This window comes from Oryctolagus cuniculus, chromosome 12 (assembly GCF_964237555.1).
Source record: "Oryctolagus cuniculus chromosome 12, mOryCun1.1, whole genome shotgun sequence".
NCBI lineage: Eukaryota > Metazoa > Chordata > Mammalia > Lagomorpha > Leporidae > Oryctolagus > Oryctolagus cuniculus.
This window is the reverse complement of record NC_091443.1, coordinates 10254236-10270041: the sequence shown is the minus strand read 5'-3', so window position 1 is coordinate 10270041 and position 15806 is coordinate 10254236. Positions and strand designations below refer to the sequence as shown.

At 57.7% G+C, this 15806-nt stretch overlaps 1 protein-coding gene across 1 annotated transcript in view; it reads right to left on the bottom strand.

Moving 5' to 3' along the window:
- LRRK1 (leucine rich repeat kinase 1) overlaps positions 1-15806 on the bottom strand; it is a gene marked incomplete in the record, with an annotated part of 134301 nt that overhangs the window by 52988 nt on the left and 65507 nt on the right. The window contains 5 exon segments of the mRNA XM_070053315.1: positions 201-313; positions 715-852; positions 2268-2431; positions 2529-2656; positions 3602-3828. Coding sequence (XP_069909416.1) covers positions 201-313; positions 715-852; positions 2268-2431; positions 2529-2656; positions 3602-3828 — 770 coding nt within the window.

Genomic DNA, 15806 nt, shown 5'->3' with positions numbered 1-15806 from the left:
CTCGTCCGAAGTGGGGACCAGGTGGGCGGCCCTCGCTCTGCAGGAGGGACAGTGTCCTTATGAGGGGCAGGTACCTGCTGTGTCGGTGGAGCCCCGGGCCTGTGTCCCCAAGGCCCAGGCCGACCCTGATCCCTCGGGGCCACATCCCAGAAGCCGCCCACACGCTTTGGGCTTGCCAGGCATCCCGGGACCCTGCTTACTTGCCAAGCTGGTTTCTGGAAAGATCCAGGGTTTTGAGTTGTCTGCAGGTCCACTTGTCCTGGGGTGGAAGTGTCTCGAGCTGGTTCCCCTGGAGCCTCAGGAACATGAGGGCCTAGGTGGGTGAGCGGGGAGAAAGAGGCCGAGGTGGCACTGGGCCAGCTGAGTGGCCAAGCGACCACCCACTCCCGGGCGAGGCCCCGGCTGTGGGGCTTAACACTCGCAATTACACAAGCAGCACTGGTGGGCCGTGTGGACTGGCGCTCCACCCTCTGGGGCCTGAGGTCAGCCGTGGGGCTGGAGCCCCAGGGAACGGCCCCGCGCTGGGGGCCCGCTGCCTCCCACCAGCTCCTTGGGCTGCCGGAGGCCTGGGACAGGACGAGGCGGCACTGGCCACCAGGTGTGTGCAGGGGCGGCCCGCTGGGCCTGTGGGGGCCCCGGTCGCTGCGGCTCAGCCCCGCCCACCCCCCTTGCTCAGGGCCAGGAGCAGCGTGCAGGAGGCCGGGGCGCACTCACGTCCAGCTGGAAGAGCCCCAGGGGCACGGCCTTGAGGGCGTTCTCCGAGAAGTCCACGTCCTTGAGGTGGCTCTTCCAGAACACGGCCACCTTGTCCGGCAGGGCCTCCAGCGCGTTTCTGGACGCCTTGCAGCTTTTCTGGGAGGGGACGTGCACGCGTCAGCTCCCCACGCTCGGCCGCCCTCGGCCCTTCCCCACGGGGCGCCGGAGGGAGCCTGCGATAGCCAGTCCCCACGGCCGGGGTCCAGGCCACGGGTTCTCCTGTCCTGCTCTGGGCCCCTGCCCAGGCAGGGACGGGAATGGGGCTCCCCCGGGACTCAAAGTGGCCCCAAGGTCTTCCCTCCATTCCAGAACTCTGGTCCCTGCCCTGGGACAGACGGGGACAATTCGGGATGAAAGCTGCTTCCCCTCGCCCCCCCCGGGGCAAACTGGAAGGGCTAAGGAAAACGCTAGGGAGCTGGCCGGCCGGAAACCCATGGGCTGACCCGCGGAAACCCACGGCCACGCCACCGCTTTACCCGGCACGGCTCCCAGGGAACAGCACTGTGTGAGTGTGGCGCGGTCCTTACGTTCTCCAAAAATATTTGTTTATTTTCAGCTACTCGAAAGGCAGAGGGTGGGAGGGAGAGAGAACTAGAGACAGGGAGAGAGAGAAAGAGAGAGGGAGAGGAAGGGGAAGGGGAGGGAGAGGGGGAGGGGGAGAGAGCCATCTTTTGTTGGTTCACTCCCCAAATGTCCATAACACCTTGGGCTGAGCCAGGCCGAACCCAGGAGGCAGGAACTCCATGCGGGTCCCCCACGTGGGTGCAGGGGCCCCGCACTGGGGCCATCACCTGCTGCTCCCAGGCACATCAGCCGGGAGCTGAGTCGGGGGTGGGGCCGCGGGAGCTCGAGCCGGCGCTGGACTGCCAGCATTCGAAGCAGAGCACCTGCTGTGTCACGCCCGCCCCTGCAAAGCAGGTCGTATTCTTCTTAGTTAAACAAAAAATATTTGTTTTGAAAGAGTTCCACACAGAGAGGGACATACGGAGAGAGAGAGGGAAAGAGAGACAGAGAACCTTCCATCTGCTGGTTCACTCCCTAGATGGCCGCAACGGCCAGAACTGGGCCAGGGTGAAGCCAGGGGCCAGGAGCTTTTTATCTGGGTCTCCCATGTGGGTGGCAGGGACCCAAACGCTCGGGCCATCTTCCACGGCCTTTCCAGGCCATTAGCAGGGAGCTGGATCAGAGGTGGAGCAGCCGGGACGTGGACCGGGGCCCACATGGGATGCCGGCGTCGCAGGTGGCAGCTTTGCCCACTGTGCCACGGCGCCGGCCCCTGCGTCCTATTCAAGTGTGGTACAGAAACCGCTCCTCCCGCTTCCGGGCAGAATCCTGTGCTGGGGTGTGAGCTGCCACCTGCGGCCGTCGAACCGGGAGTGGGGAAGGAAGGCTGGCTTTCAGGGGAGCGAGCTGCCCGAGACCCCGCTCACCGCTCCTGTCGCCCGGCATGGCCGCAGGGTGGCGCGCGTGGGTTTTGGAACGCTGGGGGTCGGGGTGGGGGTGACGCTCACCAGAGGGCAGGCCCAGGGCTCGGGGAAGACCTTGAGACTGTTTCTGGAGACATTCAGAGAACTGAGCGACTTGAAGGAATGCATGAAGGGCGCGGGCAGCTCCCTCAGCTTGTTGTCCGAGAGGTCGAGCTCCTGCAGCTTCCGGAGCCCGATCCAGTTCGTGGCTGCGGGAAGGGAGAGGGTGACTTGGGAGGGAGCCGCCGACGTTGAGGACGCCCGCCGACGGCGGGTGGGCAGCAGGGCACAGCGGGGCCCACATACCGTTTTCTTCTTCGAACAACTTCTCTAGGTAATTCTTTGACGCCGTGAGTTTCTGCAGCTTGGAGAGGTGCAGGAGTCCTGGCGGGAGGTGGCAGAGTTTGTTGCTGGAGACGTCGATGTCCAGCAGCCTGGGGGGGGGGTGGGGGGAGAGGAAGCAGAGGCATCAGGAAATGCCCCTCGCACAGCTTTCTCACTCGGGAACGGGCTGCATGTTCTCCCTGTCTCCCCGCGCCAGCGCAAGGAGCGCGCATCGAAAATGGAGTGCGTGTGGCTTTTATTCCGACTACACTCTGCGTCCACAAAGAAAACCAAAGCTCTGACTGACAGGGACCCAAAGACCCTGGCCCCACCGGCCGACCAACACCTGGTGGCAAACTGAGCCAGGGCCCTGAGAGCTGCGGGGAGACCACAGGGCAGGGCCCCAGACCTCTCAGGGCCCCGTGGACCCAACGGCCTGCCCAGCTCGGCCCCGGCTCGGCCCCTGCTCCTGCATGCCTCTGCCTGGCCATCCTCGCTCGAGGCGACCTCGGGCACGTTCCAGCCCTGCTTCTGGAAATCGGCACAGAGCTGCACACAGCGAGGCCTTGCAGAGAGGAATCCTAAAGAGACCAGTCAAGGAAGGGCCTCCCCCTGCCCTGCCAGCCTGGGAGACAGGGAGGGGCGTGCCCAGGCTGCTTGGCAAGGTGCCACGAGGAAGCAGGCGGGGCTGCCCGCCTCGTCCCCTGCTGCCAGTCCTGTGGATTCACGTGTTCTCAGAGGCCCCTGGCACCTGCCCTGGGCGGTGGAGGAAACGGGCCCAGGGCTGCACTGCCTGCCCTGGCCAGGGCGGCGTTTGGTCCCTGTGCAGGACCACGCCGGGCATGTCCAGCCGGGAGCTCAGCATGGCGGTGGTGACCGTGCAATGCTGGGCCAGACCATCTCTCCAGAACGCTGCCCACCTGAGCACAGGACTGGGACCTTGTACCCGGGAGCTGGCAAAATCCCCCGTTTGAGCCAGAATGCTGTTCTCCAAAGCCCAGAGCACAGCCAGGCCACCAGCGGCAGCGATCGCCGCACCGACGGCCGGGGCCCACCTGGAACAGATGATCTCGTCCGATGACTGCACGCTGGGCAGCTCGGCCAGGTGGTTGTCCGAGAGGTTCAGCTTCCGAAGGTGGATGAGGCCCCAGGGGATGACGGACGGCAGGGAAGCCAGGCAGTTGGCGGAAAGGTCTAGCTCCGTGATCTGGCAGGAGATGTCTATGAGCCAGTCCAGATCCACCCAGGGCAACCGCAGGCGGGACCACTTCACGCGAAGCGCCTGGTGTTACGGACGGGGAGAAGCACAGAGGACGGTGAGCCGGGGCCAGCGGGGCTGAGAATAGAGCAATGGTTTATCCCAGCACGAGGCTGTGTGCCTGTGCCTGCCCCTGCTGGAGTCTGGGAGTGCAGGCCCCCAGCACCTGCCACAGATGAGGTACCTACGTGGACATGCACTTGCACCCTGCCGGTAAGCCAGCAACAACTCACCCTCCAGCCAGCAGGGGGAGCTAGTGAGCTCAGCTCACCTGCCCAGGCCGATCCTGGCAAGAGAGGAAGTGCCCCAGGAATCAACCTTGCTCTGTATGGAGGAAGCCACCGAGGCTTGGAGGGGTCTCCCCCGGGCTGCAGAAGCAGCTGTGGACCCGAGCATGGTCTCCGGCCTGCGTCAGGGCTTTCTCCTCTGGGGTTAGAGCGGCTGCAGCCTGAAGCCGCCTGTGCCGTGCCAGGTCCCATTGTGTGCCTTGTGGGCAGGCTGAAGCCAGAAAAGGACATACAGGTGGGAAAACACAACCCAGAGCATCCGCCCTGGGACCCCAAGCCCCTATAAGCAGCTCAGGAAAACGGCCTGCTATAGGCCGGGCTTGCACGAGGCCCAGAGTCCAGGAAGACAAAACATGACTTCCAGAACCACCGGCCCCAAGTGGCCAGGACGTGGTGAGTGACTGGCAGCTCCCCTCCCTTCTGTCCCTACTTCCAACCTAGGACCGAGCAGAGAAAGCTGAGTCCCCACCTAGGGCACCCGCTGCCACTTCCTGGCCCCGGCCGGTGACGGTGCTGACCCTGGCTGCTGCAAGCCCAGGGCAAGCAGCCGTAGCTTATTTCCACCCGAGCGAGAGCAAGGTCAGCGGCTGCCGGTGCACGGCGGCGGCAGGGATCTGGTTACACACACGAGCAGGACTCCCCTCTCCCTTGGCTATGGAAGGACTCGGGGCTCAGGTTTCTGGGAGCGGAACTCTGCATTTTGGCTTCTTGGTCCAAAGCAACTGGAAATCCGTATTGGAAAATTAGAGAAGCAGAAAGATAAACACAAGTTACTGCTTTGCAAATGGGAAAATAACCACTGGGCAGAGACGGTGGGAAAGGCACCAACAACGTGGGACAAGCTGGCTGTCCAAGTGGGCAGACGCCAGCGGCCAGTGGCCAGGGCAGCCTCATCTGGCCACTAGATGGCGCAGTGCACCTCGTCTCTATCGCCTTCTCCCCAGAGGCCTGGCCACGGACAGGCCTGTGTCCATCCCTTCTCAAAGCCACAGCCTTTGAACCAAGGGGATGAGGGACTTGTCTGTCTGTCCGTCTGCCGGTCTGTCTTCCCGTTTATCTGGACGAAGAGGTACAGGCACTTAGAGTTAAGAGCATGGGGTCTTAGCTGATTTTTTTCAGACAAGTCAATTGCACTGGGCCTGTTTCATTGTTCCTGCCTTCCCGTGTGTGTGTGTGCGTGTGCGCGCGTGTGCGTGTGCATGCGTGTGCGTGTGCATACTTGAAAAATGTCCAAAGCTGCAGGAAAGCTGAACCAGGCGTACCCACACACCTTGCTCCCCGACGTGTTCCGACACGGCCACGTCTCCTCCCTGCCACATGCGAACACGCACGCCAATCGCTTGCGGGTAGACACTGGGTCACCTCACTGCAGCCCCCGCACCTCTGCACGGATCCCTCAGGAATGAAGATAGTCTCTCCGTGAGAACACACAGTTAGCGCTGTCCACGGTCCGTGCTAGGATTCCCATGTTAACTATCCCCAAAATGTCTTTTACAGAAATGTGGTGTCCTGGCCCAGGATCTGAGGACAACACACTGCAGGCAGCTGCTGTGTCCCTTTACGTCTCTTCTTTTTAAAATGCATTTGAGAGCCAAAGACGCACAGAGAGACAGACACGCAGAGAGAGGTCCCAACTCCGGTTCACTCCCTAAACGCCCTCAGCGGCCCGGGCTGGGCTGGGCCAGGCTGGAGCCGGGAGCTGGGACTCACTAGGGTCTCATACTTGGGTCTAGAAACCTGGTCACCAGGGCCATCATGGCTGCCTCCCAGGGGCTGAATTAGCAGGAAGCTGGAGGCAGGAGCCGGTGCTGGGACTTAGAGCCAGGGACTCCATCCAATACGGGACACGGACATCTTAACCCACACCACGGCCACCAGGTTCCCTTCCTAAGAACTTCTGTCTGACGTAGAAGAGTCCCCGTCCGTGGCTTTTCATCCTTGGCACTCTGAGATGAGTATTGAGTTTTCAAAGCTCCATGTCAGATTCAACCCGAGACAATGTTGAGTCCTTCCCGCTGAGGCCCACCAGGGGGCGCCAGACAGCAGGCTGTCTACTGGTGGGCCATTTCCCACTGCTTTCCCAGGCGCATTAGCAGGGAGTTGGATCAGAAGTGGCAGCTGGGCGTAAACCAGTGTGCCTATGGGATGCTGGCGTCACAGGCAGCAGCTCAGCCTGCTGGTCCGCAGTGCCAGCCCCCACGTCAAGGTATTCCAATTCCTCCTCCTCCTCATTCCTTCTATGCGCAAGTCATCCCCAGCTTGTCGGGGGGGGGGGGGCGTCCCTCCATCTGGGGGCTCCTGTGTCCGACCCCTCCCATCGGTTTGGGGGTACTTCCCGACTTGCTGGCAACGCAGGGTGGGGCCGTGTCTTGTGCCTGCCAAGCCAAAGCGCCGGGGCGGCCGAGTCCCTTCCGTGGACACTGGTGTTGAGCACCGAGATCTGGGTGCTGGGTGTGCTGCCCTCTCCTCCTGGGTGTCACCGCCCCTCACTCCATCGCTGGGCGCAGCTCTGCTTAACACGAGGGCAATCTGACATCTGTAGTCCAAACCCAGGGTCATCCTGAGCTCCCCACGGTTCCCAACGGCACCAGCAGCCACCTTGCTACCGCTGGCCACCCTCTGTCACACCAGAGCTGTGGACCACATGACGTCCGGGGCACTTCTGGACCCGGGATTTTTCTGGCTGGGAGTCCTGCATGGGACAGGGGGCTCCACGGGGATTCTTGGGTGGGCACAGCAGCCACCAGGGGCAGGCTGGGAGGGCGGCTGCCACGCGTGGCCCTCCCAGGGCAGGGCTGCCTCTGCTTCCTGGGCCTATCAAGACGCACCCAGGCCCCGGGGTCAGGGCCAGTGACGGGAATGAAGCCGGAGTGTCCCAAATGCAACCAGACGTGCCTCCCCCTGCCACCCACTGGCCGCTGCAGCCATTCAGCAGAGAACGCTTTGGGCCCGACCTCAAGACGACAGCCGAGTGCGAGATGCGAAGGCGTCTGCTTTTGGTTTCGCCTTTGACAACAAGCCTTAGCTGTCCTCCAGATAAAACTCTGAGGGGCCGTAGAAGACACACGACAGCAGAGACTCGTGTGGAGACCGTGACGCGAGCCAGTTACAGCACAAGTACGAGACGACTCCCAAAAGTCACAGGAAAGCAGGACTAAACAGGTTAAGCTACCTGGGTGCCAACATTTTTAAAATCCATGCAAAAGGGGTTTTCAAAAAGCTCATGGAAAATAGAACACTATGCATGGATTTCAATGTTTTTTGCACCAAAATAAACTTAATTTTTTTAAAAAAAGATTTACTTATTTTATTTGAAAGAGTTACAGTGAGAGAAGGAGAGAGAGAGAGAGAGAGAGAGAGAGAGATCTTCATCTGCCGGTTCACTCCCCAAATGGCTGCGATGACCACGGCTAGGCCAAGTTCAAGCCAGGAGCCAGGAGCTTCATCCGGGTCTCCCACGTGGGCACAGGGGCCCAGGCACATGGGCCGTCCTCCGAGGCTTTCCCAGGTGCATTAGCAGGGAGCCGGGTCAGAAGTGGAGCAGCCAGGACTCCAACCAGCACCCAGATGGGATGCCAGTGCTGCAGATGGTGGCTTAATCCCCTACACTTTTATTTCAATCACACTCTTCCCCAACTTGCTGAAGTGCCCTGGCATGTGTTCATGCAGTGCCAAAAACCAGGCCGCGGAGGCCTGCAGAATCCCCACTCTGTACCCAACCTGCTCACTCAGCCCCCAACAGGCGCCGCTGCTGAGCCCACTGCGGTCACACGGCGTCCTGTCTGCCCGAAGCAGGGCACCCGCACCCTCCCCTTCCGCCGCCTGCCCCCAGCCCCAGGCACTGGGCCCGCCTCCGCGGCAGCTGTCCGTCCACAGACACCGTCCATCCGCGTTCCCCCCGCAGGTGCGGTGCGTGCTCACTTCCCGAGCAGGGCGTTGGAGACCCTGGAGAAACCACCACTGAACTCACAGACGCTGCTGGCTCCCAGGAGCCCCAGGGCTCAGGAGCTGGGCTGAGCCCCGGCCGGCACTCTCAGTGAGGGCACAGCCTCCTTACTGGTAACTGACGGGCTGGTGCCTGTCTTCCCACCATGTCCTAAGGGGAGCCACACCCCTCCCGGACCCTGCACGGCCTGCCCCCCTCCCATCTCAATCCCAAAGTCCTGGCTCAAGGGTCCCCTTCCTCACCCCCAACCAGAGCACGTGCTACCCCTGGGGGGAGCGGCAACACCCTCTTGTTTGGTTCGTGCTCCTACACTCGGCAGTGTGTCCCTGAGTGCTGATGGAGGTAAGTCACACCATCAGGCTCGGGGGGGGGGGGGGGCGACAGTGCCGTAGATGCCGTGCTCGGGAGTTTGTGGTCAGAGGGAAGCAGGTGCAGGCACGTGTGCACGTGTGCATACGTGCATGTGCGTGTGCTTGAGTGCATGTGTGTACAAGTGAGTGTGGGTGTGTGCGCCCACCCGGGCAAGAACGAGCAGGTGCAGGGAAACCTGTGCTTCTCCTGGGGGTCCTGGCCGGGAGACAATCGCCGAGGAGGAAGGCGTGGCTGTCGCCCCGCTGGCTTCCCCGGACAGGGGGAGGACAAGGAGGCAGAAGCCGCCAGGCCCTGAGCCCTTCCCAGGTCTTGCACCTGCGAGGTGTCCTCGGGGCTGACAGCTGATAAAGCCAAGCCCAGAGAGAAGTGGTGAGAAGTGGAAGCCGGCAGAGGCGCTGCCACCCCCGGGACACAGGCACGCGTGGGGCTCGGGCAGGGGGTGCTGGGCCAATGGGGCTGCAAGGCGTGTGCTACTTCTACCTGGTCTCGGGTTACTTTGAGAGGTTCGATTTGTGAAAGTTATTTTCTTGCTGGTGCACGGACAGGCTGGGGTGGCGGAGTGCTTGCAAAGTGGCAGAGAGAATGGAAAAATAATGCACAATTTTCGGGGCCGTGGGTTAATCCTCCTCCTGTGGCGCCAGCATCCCATATGGGCGCTGGTTCGAGTCCCGGCTGTTCCTATTCCAATTCAGCTCTCTGCTGAGGCCTGAGAAAGCAGTAGAAGATGGCCCAAGCACCTGGGCCCCTGCAACCAAGTGGGAGACCAAGAAGAAGCTCCTGGCTCTGGACTGGCTCAGCTCTGGCTGTTGGGGCCATTTGGGGAGTGAACCAGTGAATGGAAGACCTCTCTCTCTGTCTCTCCCTCTCACTGTAACTCTACCTGTCAAGTAAATAAACTTCACAATTTCAAAGATGCCTGCGCACTTGGCCTGGAAGCCCACCCCTGGAAGCTGTAGCACCCGTGGCTTGTCTGTGTCTAGTCCAGGCGGGGTCACAACGCAAGGGCCCTGCATCCCCCATTCCACGGAGGCTGAGCTGAAAGTTAAAGACAGCTGGTGGTGGATCTCGCAGTGGCCCCGTGCAGCGGTCCAGCCACACCCACCACACCCACGGCGGCACGGACAGAGACCGGGCTCCTGTTTGTCTGCGAGCCTGGGCCCTTTCGGTGTCAGGCCAAATGGCAAGAAGACGCACTGCCCCCAGGGGATCCTTTCTTGAAGCATGAGCTCAACTCAGTGCCACGGGCTCCTCACCGCAGTGATGGACAAGGACGGGCTCTGCGCTCCGCAGTGGAGGCTGCAGCCCAGGAGGGCCATTGCCTGCCTCGCTTGGCACAAAGCTTCTTACGTCCACGTAGCCCGTCACGGGGACGCTGCCTTATGCTTTTACGCCAGTGCAATCCTACTGATTGAAATATAAACACCGTTCAATGACAGGCCGGACTCCAGAGTGCTTTTCACTTGGTGTTGACCCCTGGGGAAGCAGGCGGGCAGCCAGGCCAGGGCCAGATCTGGGCTCTCAGGACAGACGGGCATCACCCCTGTAGGGCTGTGCTGGGCCAAGAGCGGGGTCCTGGTGTTTTAGGTCCTGACGAGGTCTCTGCTCATGGCACGCGGCAGAATCCACAGCTATTTTTCCTGCAATCCCAGCCCACCACTCACAGAGTAAGACCCGCCCCCTGGGGACGGCAGGTGCCTCGAGGGGGGATACTCTTGTCTGGTGACAGCAGGTCAGGACACAAAAAGGGCAGCCAACAGGCACCTACTCAAGTAAGACACGTGTGCCAACAAGAGGGCAAACACACAGAATGTTCTGAAACGCTTCTACCAACCGTGGCCTATGTGAACCCCACACCCTTCCTCCAGCAGTTAAGCAAACGTCCCTTGGATGGTGGCAGGGGGCACCTCCTCCTCATTGAACCAGCCAGGACACGAGAGCCACAACAAACACACCCAGCAGCCAGCAAAGGAGCTGACATGGAAACGAAGCCCGGAGAAGCGGCCACAGAAACCCAGAGACTGAGACTCCGAGCCGGACCCGGGAGCAGTGTGGCAAGGTCGGTGCCACGTCCTCCGCTGAGCCGGTGACGACCGAGAGGAAGTGACGGCTGCAGAAGAGGGTCAGTGCTCGGGTGACAGTGACCGCCGTGCGGGACACAGCCGCTCTGTCCCAGCCTGGTGCTGTCTGCGGAGGCTTCCACTGGACGGGACATGTCCTCAGGGAAAGTCTACCCGACACCCTGGGCCCAGGTCTCCGCGGCAGCCCCTCCCACTGCACGCATTCCGAGGACCTCAGAGAGGGGACCTGCTCCCGTGTCAACAGAATCAGGGCCGCCCGATGCCCAGTCTGGTCCACTTTCTCCTGAACCTCCATTCCCACGGCCACAGAAGCATCGGTGGTGACTCAGGGTGTTAGGAGAAAAAAGAATCAAGGCAGCTCAATTGTGGAAAATGACACACACACCCCAAATGCCGCGATATGAATACAAGAAGACAGGTAAAGGAAAAGTGGATGGAAACACAAGACAAGTGTTAGCAGAATACGATGGCTTGAGGGACCGGTAAGTAAGAAAGGCAAGCTTCCTCCCCCTCGCACCCCACCCATCTCAGGCAGGGGTAGGGGGAAGGGACTAGCAGAAGCCCCCAGAGGCAGGCAGAAGACCCTCTGTTTGCATGGGTGGGAAGGGGAGAAAACCCAGCACACAGCAACAAGAGGATATTTTTAGAACAATGAAAGTGTCAGGAGTAACAGCCGAGAGAATGCACAAGTCTGACCACAGCTACAGAAATGAACAAGTGGAAGGTAAGAAACTAACCCCCCACGCACTTAGAAAGGGAAGCTAAAAGAACACAAAAAAAAAAAAAAAAAAAAAATGCCTGAGTAACCCGGCCAAGCATGGAGAAAGAGCAAGCTCGCGTGTGAGAAGAACAAGTAAGGGGAATCATCATCCCCTGGACTGTTGATCCACTGTAATATTTTAAATCAAATCTTTCAAAGAACAAATAGTGCCCATGTTCTACAAATGGTTCCTTAATACAGGGCTCATGCGCCAAAACTTGCTGTTTTCCAAGGGTCATTAGAATCCCAGCCCCTTCCACTGATGCATACAGATGCAGAAGTGGTAACAAAGTCTCCGCTAACAGGATCAACAACCCAACTCCATCGTTTCAGTCCTGCAGGCAGGTAGCGTCTACTCCAAGAAGTGAGCCTTGTGGAAATGTAGGAAAACCACAGCTCCCCCTCCCAAAGAAAGAGGAGCCACGGCTCCTCTCTCCGTCGTCCCGACGACTTCTTCTTCACCAGAATTCTTAAAATAGGAGAGGGTTTTTCCCCCAAAAAGCTGACATTGTGTATTTTCTCCTGTAGTACTTCAGTTGTTCCTTAAAAAAAAAAAAAAAAAAAAAAAAAAAAAACAAGGAAACTTACAAGAAGTCTTCTGTCACTAGTTCCAACTGAGGAATTTTGCCAATAGCTATTTAGGGCAGAGAGAGCAAGAAATAAAAACTCTGTGTCTATAGCTGGCTGTGCCAGTCAGTGCTGAAGGAGCCTGTGTCCTCAACTTTACACAAAAGCAGAATTTTGGCTTCACAGTATTGCATAAGAGATTTAAGAAGAATATTTGGAAAATTACTTTTTGTTAAGAAGTTCTGGGTAAATAGAAGAAAGGTTATTGTATATATTTGATTACAATCATCTACCTACCCTTCCATCCATCCATCCATCCATGCAACTACCCATCCATCCATCCGACTTCCTAGCCTGCTGTCCACTTACCTATCACCTCATCCATTCACTAATACATCTACATCCATCACCCATCCATCATCCATCATCCTTCCCTCCTTCCATCCACCCATCCATCATCCATCCATCACCCACCCACCAATCAATCCATCATCTATCATCCATCCATCATCCTTCCTTCCCTCCAACAATCTAGCCATCCCCCATCCATCCATCCCCCATCCATCCATCACCCATCCATCATCCACCATCTATCATCCATCCCTCCTTCCATCCCCCATCCATCATCTGTCATCCACCCATCCATCATCCATCCCCCATCCATCCCCCATCCATCCATCACCCATCCATCATCCTTCCCTCCTTCCATCAATCCATCCATCACCCATCCATCCATCATCTATCATCCTTCCTTCCTTCCATCCATTATCCATCACCCATCCATCCATCCATCATCCATCACCCATCCATCATCTATCATCCACCCATCTATCACCCATCCATCCATCCACCCACTATCCTTCCATACAGCCATCTGTTAACCCAGTTCCGGGGCCTACCCACATTGAGGGGAAGACACAGGGTGAGCAGAATCAGCCACGGTCCCTGTTTCAGGAAGTTTCCAGTCAAGTGAAGGAACTGGCATGAAGCAAGAATGTCACCTACTCAGATAACTCCGACTCCTCCCCAACTCTTACAGGCTGTGAAATCAGACAAACAGGAAGCTTTGCAAGATAAGATGTATGTGGGGTTGTTGGGGTGGGGGGGCCGTGACCAGGCCTGTGAGTGGAGGGGCCTTCCTGAGGACTGGGGAGTGGGCTGAGGTCCGAGGGGTGTCCTGGGGCCAGGAGCAGCGCTGGGTTGAGTGTGGAGGAGGACTCGCCATTTCCAGACCAGGAGCCGTGCACCTGCTGGAGGGGCCTGGGCGGTACAGTCTCTCCCTGCTCGGGGACACTTGGGCTCCCTTCCCCCAGGTTCCTTTCACTGTAAAGGCAGAGCTGCGAGCTGTTGGTGGCGGCCACTCTTCATCTCTAAAACCGCGTCCTTCAGGAAGGACAGACCAAGTTCAGATCAGTTCTCTGAGAGCCAGCATTTCCCGGCTTCCGTCACGCGGCGCCGGCTGCTCTCCGCACACGTGGAATCTGTTCCTGCGCCGACGGCCAGGCGCTGCTGCAGCCACCGCGCTCGGCGCTGCCACCTGTCTGACGCAGCGTTTCTGCTCACTGTGCGAGTTTCACAGGTATCTGACAGCACCGTCGAGCCGTTTAAATATGAATTCCTGTAGCTGCACGAAGGCTGTGTGTGTTTCCACACAGTGACCTTGATCAGTGTTTTATGTAAAATGACTACTCAGTTCTCCCAGCCTCTTGCCCCACGCAGTCTGTGAGCGACGTGACAGCTGCCCCGTGGGTCTGGCCTGGTCACTGCTGCGGTGGCCTGTGTCCCTGACTGAATTAAAGCCAGTCCCCAAGTGGCATAGACGTCACTGGCTCAGTGATCTATTTTAGATTTGAGTTTTGTCAGTTCTTTTTTTTTTTTAAATATTTTATCTTTTCTGTTTTTTTTTTTTTTTTTTTTTTTTTTTTTTGACAGGCAGAGTGGACAGTGAGAGAGAGAGACAGAGAGAAAGGTCTTCCTTTACCGTTGGTTCACCCCCGAATGCCCACTGCGGCCGGCGCACTGCGCCAATCCGAAGCCAGGAGCCAGGTGCTTCCCCTGGTCTCCCATGTGGGTGCAGGGCCCAAGCACTTGGGCCATCCTCCACTGCACTCCCTGGCCACAGCAGAGAGCTGGCCTGGAAGAGGGGCAACTGGAACAGAACCGGTGCCCCGACCGGGACTAGAAGCCGGTGTGCCGGCGCTGCAGACAGAGGATTAACCTAGTGAGCTGTGGCACCGGCTTCTGTGTTTCTTTTTGAAATTATATTTTAGTACAGAAAACGTTGCCTTAGTGTTTAAATACATTCACATTATTTCTGCCTAAATATTTTTATAGCTCTTCAAAAACCTGAAATACAATCATCTCCATTGAAATGGGATACATGTGCTTGGAAATATACAGTAATACATACAAACATGGGTTCTTCAGAAAGTCTGAACCAAAGACAACTGAAAGGTAAGTTTGTTTTGGTTCGGAGATAATTTTTTGTTTTGACAGGCAGAGTGGACAGTGAGAGAGAGACAGAGAGAAAGGTCTTCCTTTGCCGTTGGTTCACCTCGCAATGGCAGCTGCAGCTGCAGCTGGCAGGTGTACCTTGCTGATCTGAAGCCAGGAGCCAGGTGCTTCTCCTGGTCTCCCATGCGGGTTCAGGGCCCAAGCACTTGGGCCATCCTCCACTGCACTCCTGGGCCACAGCAGAGAGCTGGCCTGGAAGAGGAGCAACCGGGACAGAATCCGGCGCCCCGACCAGGACTAGAACCCTGGGTGCCGGCGCCGCAGGCAGAGAATTAGCCTAGCGAGCCGCGGCGTCGGCCTCGGAGATCGTTTTAATGCATGCATAGTGGGGGCTTCAGAAAGTTCATGGCTGATCCATACTGTGAAAAAAACCATGCATGGATTTCAAAATATTTTGCACCAAAATAAACTTATCTTTAACTGCATTCTCCATGAAGCTTTTGAAGAGCGCTTGTTTGGACTTACACATTCCAGCCAGTTTTTAGCTCTGCTCTCACCTCTCTGGAAGCCAGCGTCCCCACAAAGAATCCACGTCTCCACACTGGTTTACGACAGTTCCAAACCATTTGATGAAGCCTCATACCCTACGCTCTGTCTTACTGTGTTACCCAGTTTGTCATAAACTTTCAAGTAGTCATTTTACTATCTGTGCACGTCTACTTTATTAATCACTTTCTCTGTTTAATTTTTAAAAATTTACGTATTTTCATTTTAGTTGAAAGGGAGAACAGAAGGATTCAGAGGCCGATCTTCCACCCACTGGTGCAGGCCCCAGACGCCCACGGTGCCCACGCATGTGGCGAGTTCTTCCTTGAACTTGAAGACGCACAGCCTGGGCCACGTGCAATAAGTGAGCGAGAACGAGAAAGCGCTCAGCCTGTCATGCCAGGTTTCCGACACCTTTCAGAGAAGTGGGGGACGAGTGACTTGTCTGTGGTGAGAAACGGGGGGTGGGGCAGGCTCTGGCTCAGCAGTGAGCCACCACTTGGAATTCCAGCTTTGCCTCTGATCCGGCTTCCTAACGCACACTCCGGGGAGCACCAAGTCATGGCTCAAGGACTCAGATCCCTGCCACACACGTGGGAGACCCAGATGGAGTTCGACAGTTCTGGCTTCGGCTTTGCCCAGCCCTGGCCATTGCGGCCATCTGGGGAGTGAACCAGCAGGTGGAAGATCTCTCTGTCTGTATCTCTCTGTCTTGCTCTGCCTTTCATATAAATAAATAAATCTTTGAAAATGTTGGTACTTGGAAACTAGAGCAAGCAGACACGTGTAGAATATAATTGTACCGCTTGTCTACAAGGCACATGACCACAGATGGTAACCAGCCCTGAATACACTATGTTTTTTCCCTATACGCACACACCTATGTTAAGAGTTTAATTTATAAATTTGGCACAGTGAGAGATAGACAATAACCAATAATAAAACAGCACAATCCTAACAATATCCTGTAAGTGTTGCCAGCTCCGCCATCT